Below are 15,539 nucleotides of genomic sequence, written 5' to 3'. Positions count from 1 at the left end.
CCTACTCTGAAAAACAAAACAAAAACCAAGGCAAAACAAAAAAAGCAGTGGAAGTGCTGGGATGTAATTCAATGCCTAGCATGTATGAGGCCCAGGGTTTGATCTTCGTGACAAAAATAACAATAATGTGGACAGTGACTGAGGAAGACACCAACCTTAACCTATGGCTTCCTTACGTATATACACATGCACGCACACACATACCACACAATCAATCAATCACTATGGCCCACAATACTCACTTACAACTGCAATACCCAAGAACCGAGAGTGTTTATAACTTTGTAATTTTCTTTTTTTCCAGATAGGCTCTCATGCAGCCCAGGCTGGTACAGAACTCACTATGTAGCCAAGTGAGCTCTCCACCCTCTTTAACTCCGTTTCCTAAGTGTGGGATGAGAGGTGTGTACCACCACCTCTGGCTGTTTCCAGAACCCTGATGGCATCAAACCCGATGACGCACGTCCCTGCATAAGGCAGCCCCTCTCCCGTGCTTGGCCTCAAGAAGGCAAGTATGACTGTTACATGTGGAACAGATGCTCTCTCTCTCTCTCGAAAATATGAGAAATTCTGGCTTCAAAACACTCCTGCTGGGGGGGTTGCTGGATTATGTCTTTAATCCCAGCACTTGGGAGGCTGCGGTAGGAGGATCACTGAGTTAAAGGCCAGTCTTGACCATTGAGTTACTTTCAGGCCAGCTTGGCGTACAGTGAGTGAATCCTTGCTTCAAAAGACCAACCGCACAAATAAAACCCAGTAACAACAAACAAACAACAAAACATGGCTCCAAAGTGCCAATAAAGAGACTGTGAGTGACACCAGCAGTCTGTTATCCTAGGCGACAACCACACAGTATTCACCATGATCCCTGACACATACAGCGCCACAGGCAAAAACTCATGCTTGAAGCATGTCATCTCCTGGAATCTTTGACCACGTAAATGGAAATCTGTAGTTTCAAAGACCTACAGTTAGAGCCAGGCGTGGTGGTGCACGCCTTTAGTCCCAGTACTCGGGAGGCAGAGGTAGGAGGATCACTGTGAGTTCAAGGCTAGCCTGAAACTACAGAGTGAATTCCAGGTCAGCTTGAACTAGAGTGAGACCCTATTTCAAAAAAAATAAATAATAATAGTAATAATAAAAATTTAAAAAAATATTTTATTTATTTGAGAGAGGGGGTGCAGAGAGAGAGAAAATGGGTGGGTGCACCAGAGCCTCTAGCCCTGCAAACAAACCGTAGATGCATGCACCACCTTGTGCATATGGCTTACATGGGTACTGGGGAAATGAACCTGGGTCCTTAGGCTTCACAGGCAGGCATCTTAACTGCTAAGCCATCTCTCCAGCCCATCTTTTTTTTTTTTTTTAATATTTATTTATTTATTTGAGAGAGAAAGAGAGAAAGAGGCAGACAGATAGAAAGAGAATGGACATGCCAGGGCCTAAAGCCATTGCAAATGAACTCCAGATGCATGTAACCCCCTTGAGCATCTGGCTTACATGGTCCTGGGGAATTGAACCAAAGTCCTTAGGCTTCACAGGCAAATGCCTTAACCACTAACCCACTTCCACAACCCATCTTTTTAAAACTATTTCATTTATTTATTGGGGGGAGGGGCACAAAGGCAGATAGAGAATAGGTATGCCAGAGCCTCTGGCCACTGCAAATGAACTCCAGATGCATGCACCATCTTGTGTATCTGGCTATGTGGGGGTACTGGGGAATCAAACTATGGTCATCAGGCTTTGTTCCTGTCTCTCCAGCCTTCCACCTTCACTTTCTAAGTGGCTATGGATGCCTGTAAACGAGAAGCCTCTCCTCTAAGCACGTGCATCTCCCAGTGAGTGCTAAATAAAGCTAGCCTCTGCCTCAGTGCTCCCTACTTCCGATCCTTCCTGCACAGCCCAGGTGGTGGAGTGGCACCATGCCCAGGTACTCCAGGGGTTCTCAATGGCCCTGCCCCACTGCCACATCTGTGGAAGACCCGTATCCAGGACATGTCCAGCCTTGGTCCGTGTGGGCAATGATTGGGGAAGTGGCCACTTACCCCAGGACCTTCATAGAAGGCACTTTGGGACTCCACAGGAGCATCCAGGAGGTCGTCACTGTCCAGCTGCAACAAGACCCCCCCCCCGCAAGGTCAAAGGTCAGCAGGGCAGGCCCAGGCTCTAGAGCCAAAACCAATTTAGGGTTACTGGAGACAAAAAGGGAAAAGCAGGGAACCCCCAGCCAAGGCCAAGTCCCCTGCCAGCCTCTGAACCCCCACCCCCGACATGCCTACCTTTGCCCACGCTGTCCTCCTGCCTGCCACTCAGTCCCTGGATTAGCACATCTTTCAGGGGTGGCAACAGTCACCTGCTCCCAACAAGCACCCTGCCCTTTCCACTAAGCCACTCCCTTCTCTAAACAGCCCAAGCACTTAACAGGCCCTGCTGTGCCCGCTTCTGGGAGGGCAGGACCTGCTCTGCCTCCCTGGGCCATCTTGAGCCTGAACGGACTCTAGCTTCCACACTCAAGTGCCCAGGGAAGCGTCTGTCCGCATCTGAGACGCTGTAAGTCCTCGTAGCTGAAGGTCTCTCTGAAACCCTGTGTACATGTAATAGCCCTACAGAAGTTCTGGAATCTCCCCCAGACTCCCAGGTTCAGCAATAAGAACCAAGGTCTGCTTAGTCACTCAGACTCTGGGCACTCTCAATTTCCCCAACGACAAACCCACGTAGTACTTCACACCCTCTCCTGTGCACACTGTGGCCAAGCCCAGACTCCACACACTACTGGCTGTTTCCCTTTAAGAGGCGGAGCTTAATTTCCCCACCAGGTCATAAGAGGTCCCGCTTTCCTCCAGCTCTAGATCTTGGATGGGGAAGGCAGCCTCCAAGTCCCGAGGACACTCAAACAGAGCCAGAGAGATGCCTGTGCTGTGAGGAACCTGCCAGCAGCCAGCCACGGTGGGCAAGCTCTCAGATGCCTGCATCCTCTGCCACATGTTGGTGACAAGGTCATGGGATCCCTGGGCCAGGACCACCCAGCTGACTCCTGATGCAGGTGCCTGACACGGCAAACCAGGGGAGCTTAGCGGTCATCTTACACCACTAGTATGGAATGCTGGCTCTGCAGCCAGAGAAGACCGCACCACGCCTCAGGCTCGCCACGCTTCTCTAGCGCATCGTGCGCCCACCCAGCTTGCAAATTGAATCTGCCATTCCCTGGCTCAGCATCCCATGAGTACCCACTGTCACGCCCAAAATCAAAATCAACTGTACAGGGGCTGGAGAGATGGCTTAGTGGTTAAGATGCTTGCCTGCAAAGCCAAAGGATCCCGGTTTGAGTCCCCAGGACCCACATAAAGCAGATGAACAAGGTAGCGCATGCATCTGGAGTTCATTTGCAGTGGCTGGAGGCCCTGGCGTGCCCATTCTCTATGTCTCTCTCTCTCTTTCTCTCAAATAAATAAATAGCGGACTGGCGAGATGGCTTAGCGGTTAAGGCATTTGCCTGCAAAGCCAAAGGACCCAGGTTCAACTCCCCAGGACCCACATAAGCCAGATGCACAAGGTGGTGCATCCATCTGGAGTTCGTTTGCAGTGGCTAGAGGCCCTGACATGCCCATTCTCTATCAGCCTCTTTGTCTCTCCTTCTCTCTCTCTCATATAAATAAATGAAAAAAAAATCAAATAAATAAAAATATGTATGTACAAAAATAACTGTACAACCAGGTGTCTTTAATCCACTCGAGTCACACCTCTTAGTTTCTACTTCCGCTTGGCCCTCTGTTCTCCTTTCTGCTTCAGGCGCCGTTCTCTTTGTGCTTTACCCTTGCCAGGAGCACTGAGCCACCTGTACTACTCCTGCCGATGGCGACCTTCTCTGACCACACTAGTTATAGCAGGCCTTTGTAGATTTCTTTTGTTTTTCTGCATATGTGTGTGGGCACTTGCATCCGGAGGTGAGGTCAAAATCAGTCCCAGAGAGGTCTCGATCTCACGGTGCGCCCTTACCTCTGCCTCCACAGTGCTGGCATTCAAGGTGCGCGCCACCACGCCTGGTTTTGCTCTCCAGTTTTGGTTGTTATGGACAGGATCCCATTTAGCTCACGGTGGCCTCAAACTTATTATGTAGCCAAGGATGGTCTTGAACTCCTGATTGTCCTAGCGTCTCTCCTGAATACTAGGGTCACAGGCATGTGCCTCCATGCCCCGATTATGCAGTGCTGAGGAATGGACCCAGCACTTTGCCCATGCCAAGCAAGCACTCTGCCTTTGAGACAGAGACTCCGCTGCGCCTGGCATGTTTTTACAAGCGTCTGGGGATCCAAATTCAGGCCTTTGTACTTGTGCGGCAAGCAAAGCCCACTGAGTCATCTCCAGAGCATCTTCAAGACCCAGGTTTTTAAAAATAATACTTTGCATGAAGCTTTTCACTATTTTTTTAATTTGTATTTGTTATTTTAGAGAGAATGAGAAACAGAGAGACAGAAAAAGAGAGGGGGAGAACTGGCACACCAGACACTTGTGTTACCTCGTGGGCACCTGTGACCTTGTGCTTGCCTCACCTTTGTGCATCTGGCTTATGTGGGATCTGGAGAGTCAAACACAGATCCTTAGGCTTTGGAGGCAAGTGCCTTAACTGCTAAGCCATCTATCTTTCCAGCCCCACCATTACTTTTTTCTTTTTAATTTTTTGTTTATTTTTATTTATTTATTTGAGAGCGACAGAGAAAGAGGCAGATAGAGAGAGAGAATGGGTACACCAGGGTCTCCAGCTACTGAAAATGAACTACAGATGTGTGCGCTACCTTATGCATCTGCTTTACGTGGGTACTGGGGAATCAAGCCTTGAACCAGAGTCCATAGGCTTCATAGGCAGGTGCTTAACCGCTAAGCCATCTCTCCAGCACTCTTTTTGTTTTTCTGAGGCACGGTCTTGCTCTAGTCAGGCTGACCTGGAATTTACCATGTAGTCTCAGGGTGGCCTTGAACTCATGGTGGTTCTCCTACCTTTTCCTCCCAAGTGCTGAGATTAAAGGCGTGTGCCACCACACCTGGCTCACCTTATTTACTTGTAAGAATAGAGACAATGAGCACACCAGGGCCTCTAGTCACTGCAAATGAGCTCCAGATGCATGTGCCTTTGTGCATCTGGTTTTTTGTGGGTACTAGAGAATCGAACACAGACAATCAGGCTTTGCAAGCAAGTGCCTTTCACCTCTAAGCTATCTCTCCAGCCTCCACTATTCCTTCTTCTTTTTTTTGTTTGTTTGGCTTTTTGAGGTAGGGTCTCACTCTAGCTCAGGCTGATCTGGAATTCACTATGTAGTCTCAGGGTGGCCTTGAACTCACAGTGATCCTCCTACCTCTGCCTCCGCAGTGCTGGGATTAAAGGCGTGCGCCACCACGCCCGGCTAGGCCACTGTTACTTTTGTTAGTAACTGATTTCTTTTTTAAAAATTCTACTTATTTGTACGCCTGTGCATGGGCATACCAGGGCTGCTGCAAACAAATGCCAGAGGCTTGTGTCACTTTTGGCAAAGGCTGTATGTGCTGGCTGGGGAATCAAGCCTGGGCCGCAGGCTTTGCAAGCAAGTACCTTTAGTGCGGAGCCATCTCCCCAGCCTCCAGTCAGGGATTTCTTTGTTTATCACAAGGATGGTAAGAGCATGATGGTAGAGATCCTATGCTCTGTTTATCTTAACAACACCCTGGTGCTGACCCAGGGCCACGCCTCTCAGTGCCACCCCTCCAGCCCGCTCCCCAGGGAAAGCCCTCCCTGTCCCTGTCACTCACCTTCTCAGATCCATGCAAGAAGTCGTTGAGGGCCTGAGGGTCACTGCAAGAAAGGAAAGCCACACTGAGGGGGTGAGCTGGGGGGCGGGGGGGTAGACTCGGGGCGGGGGAGGGGAGCCCATTACTCACCAGATCACGTCTAGCAAGCATCTCCCATCGTCATCATCCATCGCCACTGGACGGGGCAGGGCGGGAAGAGGCGGGGAGACAAGGTTAGATGGTGGCAGTTGGCCCGGCCCCCTCCCTGCAGGGGAGCCCCCTGGAGGGTTCAGAGCTTCTGTTCCCTTGTGAGTCCATTAGGATAGGTGGGCAGCGGGGATCACCTCCCAGCTACTTCCTAGCCAGAATTCCTGAGCAGGGGCAGTTTTCTTCCTTCCTTTCCTCGTGCCCTCAACTCCTCTGACATCTGACAATGATGATGGCATCAGCGCAGACTAATTGAGCCCTGATGCTTTGTGGGCCTTGTGCTAAGCACCTTGTATATATTTAGCTAGTAAGTGCCCACGGTGGGACTTCGCAGTTGAGAGTTAAGAGACACCCAAATGGCCACTCTCCCTCTTCCAGTGAGCAGGCCTGAAGCTCTGAAATCCGATTTCCAGGACACAAATGGAATCTAGCCTTCTCCACATTAATGACCCACGTTCAGAATAAAAGCCCAAGCTGCTTGACTGGGGACCTTTCAGACCTAACTACTGGGTGGCTCCCTTCACTCTCGAATCTGGCCAGTTTCGATTTACGTGTGACCCTGCCAGACTTCTTTCTGTCCCTTGAGCCTACCTCTCTCCTGAGCCCGTGGTGGTCACTACCCTGGTGGCCTTGACCCTGATACCAGGGCTTAGCCCAGAGTCAGGGCGTGGCACAGGCCTATCCTAAGAAGAGTGGGTGGAGGAGCAAGGGAGGGAGTGAGAGGTGGAAGCAACAGGAAAGGCTTCCCCACCCAAGGTCCTAGGCAGCATGGTAGTTAAGCGAGGTGCAGGCGATGGGGGAACTGAGGCAGAAGAGAGGAAGGGCTCATGAGGCCGGCGCCCTGCGCTGGAGAAGTGGCGGTGGGAGGCTGGCCATCACTGTGAAAATGATGACGATGAGGAGGGCTAACGTTTGTCCAGCACTTGCCGGGTGTCAGCGTGGCCAAGCACTTCACAAAGGTTAGCTGCTTCCCCCACCCGGCCCCCCGCAGGGGACAATGCTACTCACGTTTCAAACCCAAGGCAAGAGATGCTCTCTGGATTTTTCCACCTGCCCTCCCACCCATCTTCTCAGAGCAGGTAACTGCCCCCCACTCCACCATGCATCCCCCCACCCCCCTTAAAAAAGCCCTCTTTCCCTCCCCTTCCATCCTTCTAAACATCGACCCATCTACCCAATTATCCTTCCACAACCCATCTCTCTCTCTGTCCACACACCCATCTATTGGTTTGACCCTCTTTCCATTTATCCCTCTGTCCGTCCAAGCTGCCATCCATTCATCCTTGCAAACTTAGCCAATCACAGCTCATTTTCTTCTACAAACACAGACCAACGTGTCCTTCCAGCCCCCTCCCATTGCTGCCACTTCCACCCTTCCCTCCAGTACTGCAAACTGAACACAAGGGGAAGAACAGTCTCCAGGTACTGGAAATCCACAGCTCAGGACCAGGGGGTTCTCATCCACTCCTAGCATGTTGGGGACGCCCCGAATCTCATGGAGACGGCAGTGACTGTAATGGAGGACACGGCCTCCTCCAACACACACAGGTGGCATAAACCTTCTATGCACCCCGGAAGGTTCCCAGCTCTTCGCCCCAACAGTCCTCTCAGAATGTACCTTGTAGAATGTAGGCCCCTAATCTCAAGGGTTTCATGTGTAATGAGATGTAGGACAGGGCCTCCCCATGGACGGCTAGAGCCTCTCTTAATGGTGCCTTAGGAAGTTGGAGAAAATTAAAGATACTTTGGCCAGAAACACATGTTCCCAGACTCTCCTCAGCACAGACAACACACATCCAGGGCCCATGTTTGTGCTGTCTTGCTGAGCTGGCCCCGAACTCCGCCCAGTAGCCCCTCCTGGCCCCCACCCAGTGAAAGGAGCGCAGGGTCGGCACGGCAGCCAGCTCTGCTGCCGCCGGCCTGCTCCACAGGTTTTGGTCAATGAACGCTTACTAGGCTTTCCCAGGAAATCTTGACTAGCTTGAAAATTCAAGGTCTACATAATCATTTTTTCTTTTTCCTTCAGTTTTCTTAGTCTTGTGGTATTGTGGACAGAATTCAGGACTTGTGGCTTGCTGTACCTCTGAGCCACGCCCCCAGCCCCTCACTGTGGATCTAGACAAGTGCTCTACCTCTGAGCCACGCCCCCAGCCCCTCACTGTGGATCTAGACAAGTGCTCTACCTCTGAGCCACGCCCCCAGCCCCTCACTGTGGACTCTAGACAAGTGCTCTACCTCTGAGCCACGCCCCAGCCCCTCACTGTGGATCTAGACAAGTGCTCTACCTCTGAGTCACGCCCCCAGCCCCTCACTGTGGATCTAGACAAGGGCTCTACCTCTGAGCCACGCCCCCAGCCCCTCACTGTGGACTCTAGACAAGTGCTCTACCTCTGAGCCACGCCCCAGCCCCTCACTGTGGATCTAGACAAGTGCTCTACCTCTGAGCCACGCCCCCAGCCCCTCACTGTGGACCTAGACAAGTGCTCTACCTCTGAGCCACGCCCCCAGCCCCTCACTGTGGATCTAGACAAGTGCTCTACCTCTGAGCCACGCCCCCAGCCCCTCACTGTGGATCTAGACAAGTGCTCTACCTCTGAGCCACGCCCCCAGCCCCTCACTGTGGACTCTAGACAAGTGCTCTACCTCTGAGCCACGCCCCAGCCCCTCACTGTGGATCTAGACAAGTGCTCTACCTCTGAGCCACGCCCCCAGCCCCTCACTGTGGATCTAGACAAGTGCTCTACCTCTGAGCCACGCCCCCAGCCCCTCACTGTGGATCTAGACAAGTGCTCTACCTCTGAGCCACGCCCCCAGCCCCTCACTGTGGATCTAGACAAGTGCTCTACCTCTGAGCCACGCCCCCAGCCCCTCACTGTGGACTCTAGACAAGTGCTCTACCTCTGAGCCACGCCCCCAGCCCCTCACTGTGGATCTAGACAAGTGCTCTACCTCTGAGCCACGCCCCAGCCCCTCACTGTGGATCTAGACAAGTGCTCTACCTCTGAGCCACGCCCCCAGCCCCTCACTGTGGATCTAGACAAGTGCTCCACCTCTGAGCCACGCCCCCAGCCCCTCACTGTGGACTCTAGACAAGTGCTCTACCTCTGAGCCACGCCCCCAGCCCCTCACTGTGGATCTAGACAAGTGCTCTACCTCTGAGCCACGCCCCCAGCCCCTCACTGTGGACTCTAGACAAGTGCTCTACCTCTGAGCCACGCCCCCAGCCCCTCACTGTGGGTTCTAGACAAGTGCTCTACCTCTGAGCCACGCCCCCAGCCCCTCACTGTGGGTTCTAGACAAGTGCTCTACCTCTGAGCCACGCCCCCAGCCCCTCACTGTGGATCTAGACAAGTGCTCTACCTCTGAGCCACGCCCAGGCTCACAAGCCGTTACACCATACCCACAGCCTCTTGGAACAGGACATGGAGGAAAGGGGAAGCTGGAGGAAGAAGGTCCTCTTGCCTGGAGGTGCCACAGGGGTGCCAGGATGGAGAGAAGTCACTAAACCAGGCTCCCTAAGGAGGGATGCTAGTGGGTCCCCAAGGTGCCCAGAGGGACAACTAACTGTGGGAATGAACTAGGATTCTTTCCCAGTTACCTGTGCTACAAACGAATCATGAAGGGAAGGTGGGGGTGTCCGCTCCAGGTCTACGCTGGGCCCCTGGTTGGGGACTTGGAGAGTGTCCTTTTAGGAGCCAGCTGTGGAAGAAGAACAAGAGAGAGCATGTGAGCGAGGAAGGTAAGAAAAACAGATGTGCTCAGACATAGACAGAGGCACTGGGATACACACTGAGGGGCTACAAATGGAAAGGACTCAGGAAATGGAGAGGCAGGACACGAAAGGCAAGGTTAAAAGACAGAGTGTGGAGCCGGGCGTGGTGGCGCACACCTCTAATCCCAGCACTCGGGAGGCAGAGGTAGGAGGATTGCTATGAGTTCGAGGCCAACCTGAGACTCCATAGTGAATTCCAGGTCAGCCTGAGCTAGAGTGAGACCCTACCTTGAAAAACAAAAAACAAAACAAACAAAAAGATAGAGTAGGGAACTGGAGAGATGGCTTAGTGGTTAAGGTGCTTGCCTGTAAAGCTTAAGGACCCAGGTTCAATTCCCCCCAGGACCACCCACATAAGCCAGATGCATAAGGTGGCGCCTGTGTCTGGAGTTCATTTGCAATGGCCAGAAGAGCCCTGGTGTACCCGTTCTATTTTCCTAATAATAATAATAATAATAATAATAATAATACAAAATGGGTGTGGTGGCGCACGCCTTTAATCCCAGCACTTGGGAGGCAAAGGTGGGAGGATCACCATGAGTTCGAGGCCACCCTGAGACTGCATAGTGAATTCCAGGTCAGCTTGGGCTAGAGTGAAACCCTACCTCGAAAAACCATCAACAATAAATTTTTTTTTTTTTAAAAAGGAAACAAGATTTTGTTGCTGAGGCAAATTAAAATATGACAGGACGGGCAGGAGATAAGGCTTGGGGGATAAGGGGGTGTGCGTGCAAGCCAGAGATCAGTTCCCCAACATACGGCGATGGAAGTAGATCATGTGGAAGCTTGTGGGCCAGCCGGACAGGCACACTCTCAGCACCAAAAACAAGGAAGACCTTGGGTCAAGCAAGACGGAAAGAGAGGACAACCCAAAGGTTGTTCTCAGGCACCTACACATGCATCATGGCACATGTGCATGTGCACACGCGCACACACACACACACAGAAAACCACTATTAAGTTTTTCTCCTTTCTTCTCTTCTATCCCTTCTTTTCTTTTTTCTGATGGGACTCACTATGTAGTCCCATTAGTGCTGATAGCACTCCTGCCAACACGGTGAACGTCCCTAAAACTCGCTGGGCTTTCTGCAAGAAGTGCGGTAAGCACCAGCCCCGCAAAGTGACCCAGGACAAGAAGGGGAAGGACTCTGCATGCCCAGGAAAGGCGGCGTTAGGACAGAAAGCAGAGCGGCTGCGGTGGGCAGACTAAGCCTACATTCCGGAAGAAGGCTAAAACTATGAAGAAGAATGCGCTGAGGCTGGAGTGTGTGGAGCCCAACTGCAGAGCTAAGAGAACGCTGGCCATGAAGACATGGAAGCATTCTGAACTGGGAGGAGTAAGAAGAGAAAGGGTCAAGTGATCCAGTTCTGAGCCAATTTTGCTATGAAGACGATAAAATGAGATTGTGTTCGCTTGTAAAAATAGTGTCTATCATTATGGAAGCACTATCTATCTATCGATCGATCGTGGCACAAAGGAGTTGAAAAGACATTTCTCCAGAGAAAATATACAAATGACCCAGAAATACAGAGGAAAACACCGTGACTAGGCATGAGGAAAAAGCACTGAAACCCCACGGAGACACCGCCTCACAGCCATGAGCACGGCCGGCATGGAGAACCAGGGGCAACGAGGGTTGGCGCGGGCACGGGAAGCTGCAGCTCCTGCTGGGGTTGGCGGGAAGGTACCGGTGAGCAGCCTCTGTGGCAAGCATCCTGGCAGTTCCCCCAGCATTAAAAATAGAAGCTCCACATGACCCAGAATTCCCACTTCTGGGTATATACCCCAGAGGACTAACAGTCTTAAGAAGATGTTTGTAGAGCATGCCTGTAATCCCAGCCCTCCGGAGGTTGAGGAGGGAGGACCGCCAAGAGCCTGGGCTACCGAGTGAGTCCCTGCCTCACAGGGAGATGTGTACGCCACAGAATTCTTTCACGAGCTCAGAGATGGGAGAAACCAGACTGTCCACTGGCAGTGAGTGGTTACAATGTGGTCTAAGCACCTAATGGCATTTCTGACATTACTGCATTGATGGGACCTTGTTGTGGACATACAAGCCAGTCAAAGGAACATGTCGCATGACCCTACCTATACAGTGACCTATGGAGGTCAAATTCAGCGTTGGCTGTTGAGCCCTAGGACACTGCTGTTTGATGGACACAGAGCCGGAGTTTGAAAAGATGTAGAAAATTCTGTGAGGGATTGCGGAGATGGCTTGGCAGTTAAAATCACCTGCATGCAAAGCCAGCCAGCCTGGGTTCAATTCTCCAGCCACCCAAATAAAGCTGGATGGTCATTTGTTTGAAGGGGAAAGAAAGTCTGGCACATACACATAAACACACAACTACATAAATTTTATATATATATATATATATATATATATATATAATATATATAAATTTATTTATTTATTTATTTTGAGGTAGGGTCTCACTCTAGCTCAGGCTGACCTGGAATTCACTATGTAGTCTCCGGGTGGCCTGCAACTCATGGTGATCCTCCTGCCTCTGCCTCCCGAGTGTGGGATTGAAGGTGTGCGATACCACACCTGGCCTTAATATATATATTTTTAAAGATAAAAGTTCAAGCCAGGCATGGTGGCGCACACCTTTAATCCCAGCACTCAGGAAGCAGAGGTAGAAGGTTCACCGAGAGTTCCAGGCCACCCTGAGACTACACAGTGAGTCCCAGCTCAGCCTGGGCTAGAGTGAGACCCTACCTCGGGGAAAATAAAAGATGTAAGTTCTGTGAGCCAGGTCTGGGCGGAGCACACCTGTACGCCTAGTGCTGGGGAGGCACAGACAGAAGGACCAGGAGCTCAAGGTCATCTGTGGCTACACAGGGAGTTCTAAGAGCAGCGGCGCTATGTGAGACTCTGTCTCAAAAGAAAGGAAACAGTGGCAGAAATGAAGGTGGTGATACACAGTATACATGTACCTGATACCACTGAACTATATGCTAGGGAGGAAGCTGGAAAGATTTGTGTTACACAGATTTTATGACATGTCAACATTACAAACAGGTCTAGGGATATAGCTCAACAGTACAGCACTTGCCATCATGTGTGAGATCCTTGGATCAATCTCCAGAATCACAAAACAAACTAACTAACTAACCAACTAGCTGAGCAAACAACAAGCAATTAGCAACATTAATTTTTTTTTATTTATTAGAGAGAGAAAAAGGGGAGGGGGAAAGAATGGGTGCATCAGGGCCTTCAGCTACTGCAAACAAACTCCAGAAGCATGTGCCACCTTGTGTATCTGGTTTACATGGGTCCTTGGGAATTGAACCTGGGTCCTTTAGCTTTGCAGGCGAGTGCCTTAACCACTGAGCCATCCCTCCAGCCCACATCAAATTAAAAAGAATTTTGTTTTTCCCCAGCCGGGCGTGGTGATGCATGCCTTTAATCCCTGCACTCAGGAGGCAGAGGTAGAAGCATCGCTGTGAGTTTGAGGTCACCCTGAGGCTACATAGTGAATTCCAGGTCACCCTGAGCTAGAGTGAGAACCTACCTCCAAAAACCAAATAGAAATTTTTTTGTTGTTGTTTGCCACATAGGGTTTCACTCTAGCCCATGCTGACCTAGAACTCACTCTGTAGGCCCAGGCTGGCCTCAAACTCACGGCAATCCTCCTACCTCTGCTGCCCAAGTGTTGGGCTATAAAGATATGCACCACCACACCTGACTAAAGTAAAAATCATTCTTTAATTATTCAAAAAAATTAATGATAGCTTAAGACTGCAGATCTCCAATGCAATGTTAAAAGGGGGAAACTGAGGTAGTAGCTGCACAGTAAGTTACTTGATTTAATAATACACACTACTATAGTATTAAGAAAGTAAGGTCAACGCATAACTTAAATACTTTATTTGCAACTAAGCTCATTAACACTACATAATGAATATTTATATATTTATACAAAGAACAGCACTACATAATGAAAATATACAAAGAACGATGTTGCCATTTTTGGTTAGATTTAAGTCAAAGACAGGCATTACATTCATTATTAAAGAACCTTCAAATTGGCCTGGCATGTAATACATGTAAGCTGGGCATGGTGGCACATGCCTTTAATCCCAGCACTTGGGAGGCAGAGGTAGGATTGCCATGAGTTCGAGGATAGCCTGAGATTACTTGTCAGTCTGGACTCAAGCGAGACTGTACATCAAAAAAGGAAAAAAAAAGTGAAAAAATAAACATATACTTAACCTTCCAGACTTCTATAACTTTTTTTTTCTTCTAGAGAATGGGCATGCTAGGTCTTCTAGCCACTGCAAACAAACTCCAGACGCATATGCCACCTTGTGCATCCATGTGCATTTGGCCTATGTGGGTACTGGGGAATTGAACCTGGCTCCTTAGGTTTGGCAGGCAAGCGCTTTAACCACTAAACCATCTCTTCAGCCCTATAACTTATTTATTTATTGTTTGTTTGTTTTTTGGAGGTAGAGCCTCTCTCTCTCTAGCTCAGGCTGACCTAGAATTCATTATGTAGTTGCAGAGTGGCCTCAAACTCACAGTGATCCACCTACTTTTGCCTCCTGAGATGTGTGCCACCATGCCCAGCTTAACTTTTTTTAAAAAATTATTTATTTATTTGGGAAAGACAAAGAGAGAATGGTCACACCAGGGCCTTTTGCTGCTACAAAAGCATTCCAGACGCATGTGCAACTTTGTGCATCTGGCTTTACATGCACACTGGGGAACTGAACCTTAGCCATCAGGCTTCACAAGCGAGTGTCTTTACCTGCTGAGCCATCTCTCCAGCCCCACAGCTATCTCTGTTATAACCAAAGCCGACTGAGACCTGGGGATCCCAGCGAAGCTGACTGATACACCACTGAGCCCCTGCTGAGCGCGTCCCGGGTACGTCACCTTATATAGTGGGGAGGAAGAACACTGACTCATGTTCTACAGAAAGAAATTGCGGGGGGTCAAGTTCTGGGACCAGAACTTGAACTCAGACCCTGTCATTCCAAAGCCCTCCTTCACCAGCACAGTGTCAAAAGCCAGGCCTGAAAGCCACAAGCGGCCTGGGAGAGCAGCAGTGACGCCACAATGACACAGTGTCCTTCCAGAAAACCGTGTGAATTCCTCCTGCACTTGGAATGCCAGCGACGTTCTGCGCCGTCACTGGGAGCTGTGTGGGTGCCAGGCTGCCCGGCAGGCTAGGGGAACGAAAAGTCCCCACTCGACTGAAGAAAACGGTACCTTCCAGCTCCCAGCATGAGCTTTAGTAACTCCTGGAAAGTCGGAGAAACTGCAGTGTCTCACTGCTGGCGGGTCAAGGCCGAGCCTATCTGTCCTCTCCCCACAGACAGCACGCCCCACGTCCTCCGTCTCCTACAGATACAGCGCGGAGCACCTCTTCTGAGACTTAAGCAAAGGCCGGGGGATCCTTCCAAGCCTTGAGGGTTGTGAAATTAAGTTAGTAGGCTCTGGCCAGGAATTTCTTTGAAGACTTAGATAAGAGGGGTGTGGTGAGCTTGGAATTCCAGTGCTCGGGAGACTGAGGCAGGAGGACCACTAGTTCGAGGTCAGCTTGGTCTACATGAGGAGTCCTGATTCCAACAACAAAAAATATCTGACCGGGTGTGGTGGCCTTTTGTTGGTGGTGGTGGTTTTGTTTTGTTTGTTTTTCAAGGTAGGGTTTCACTGCAGCTTAGGCTGACCTGGAATTCACTATATAGTCTCAGGGTGGCCTCGAACTCACTGCAATCCTTCTATCTCTGCCTCCCGAGTGAGGGCTGGGATTAAAGGTGTGTGCCACCATGCCAGGCTGGTGCACA

The 15,539-nt window shown here is 50.5% G+C and overlaps 1 protein-coding gene across 1 annotated transcript in view; it reads right to left on the bottom strand.

The window, feature by feature from the left end:
- The window catches only part of Bicra (BRD4 interacting chromatin remodeling complex associated protein), an 85,839-nt gene that overhangs the window by 23,698 nt on the left and 46,602 nt on the right, over window positions 1–15,539 (bottom strand). Inside the window, exons 2-5 of the mRNA XM_045134374.1 lie at window positions 9,569–9,669; window positions 5,914–5,959; window positions 5,785–5,827; window positions 2,049–2,114 (exon numbers count right to left, since the gene is read on the bottom strand). Of these exons, the coding sequence (XP_044990309.1) occupies window positions 2,049–2,114; window positions 5,785–5,827; window positions 5,914–5,954 (150 nt within the window). The 5' untranslated portion in view covers window positions 5,955–5,959; window positions 9,569–9,669. The remainder of the gene's footprint in view (window positions 1–2,048; window positions 2,115–5,784; window positions 5,828–5,913; window positions 5,960–9,568; window positions 9,670–15,539) is intronic.

This window comes from Jaculus jaculus, chromosome 14 (genome assembly GCF_020740685.1).
Source record: "Jaculus jaculus isolate mJacJac1 chromosome 14, mJacJac1.mat.Y.cur, whole genome shotgun sequence".
Taxonomy (NCBI): domain Eukaryota; kingdom Metazoa; phylum Chordata; class Mammalia; order Rodentia; family Dipodidae; genus Jaculus; species Jaculus jaculus.
This window is presented reverse-complemented; position numbering and strand designations above follow the sequence as displayed.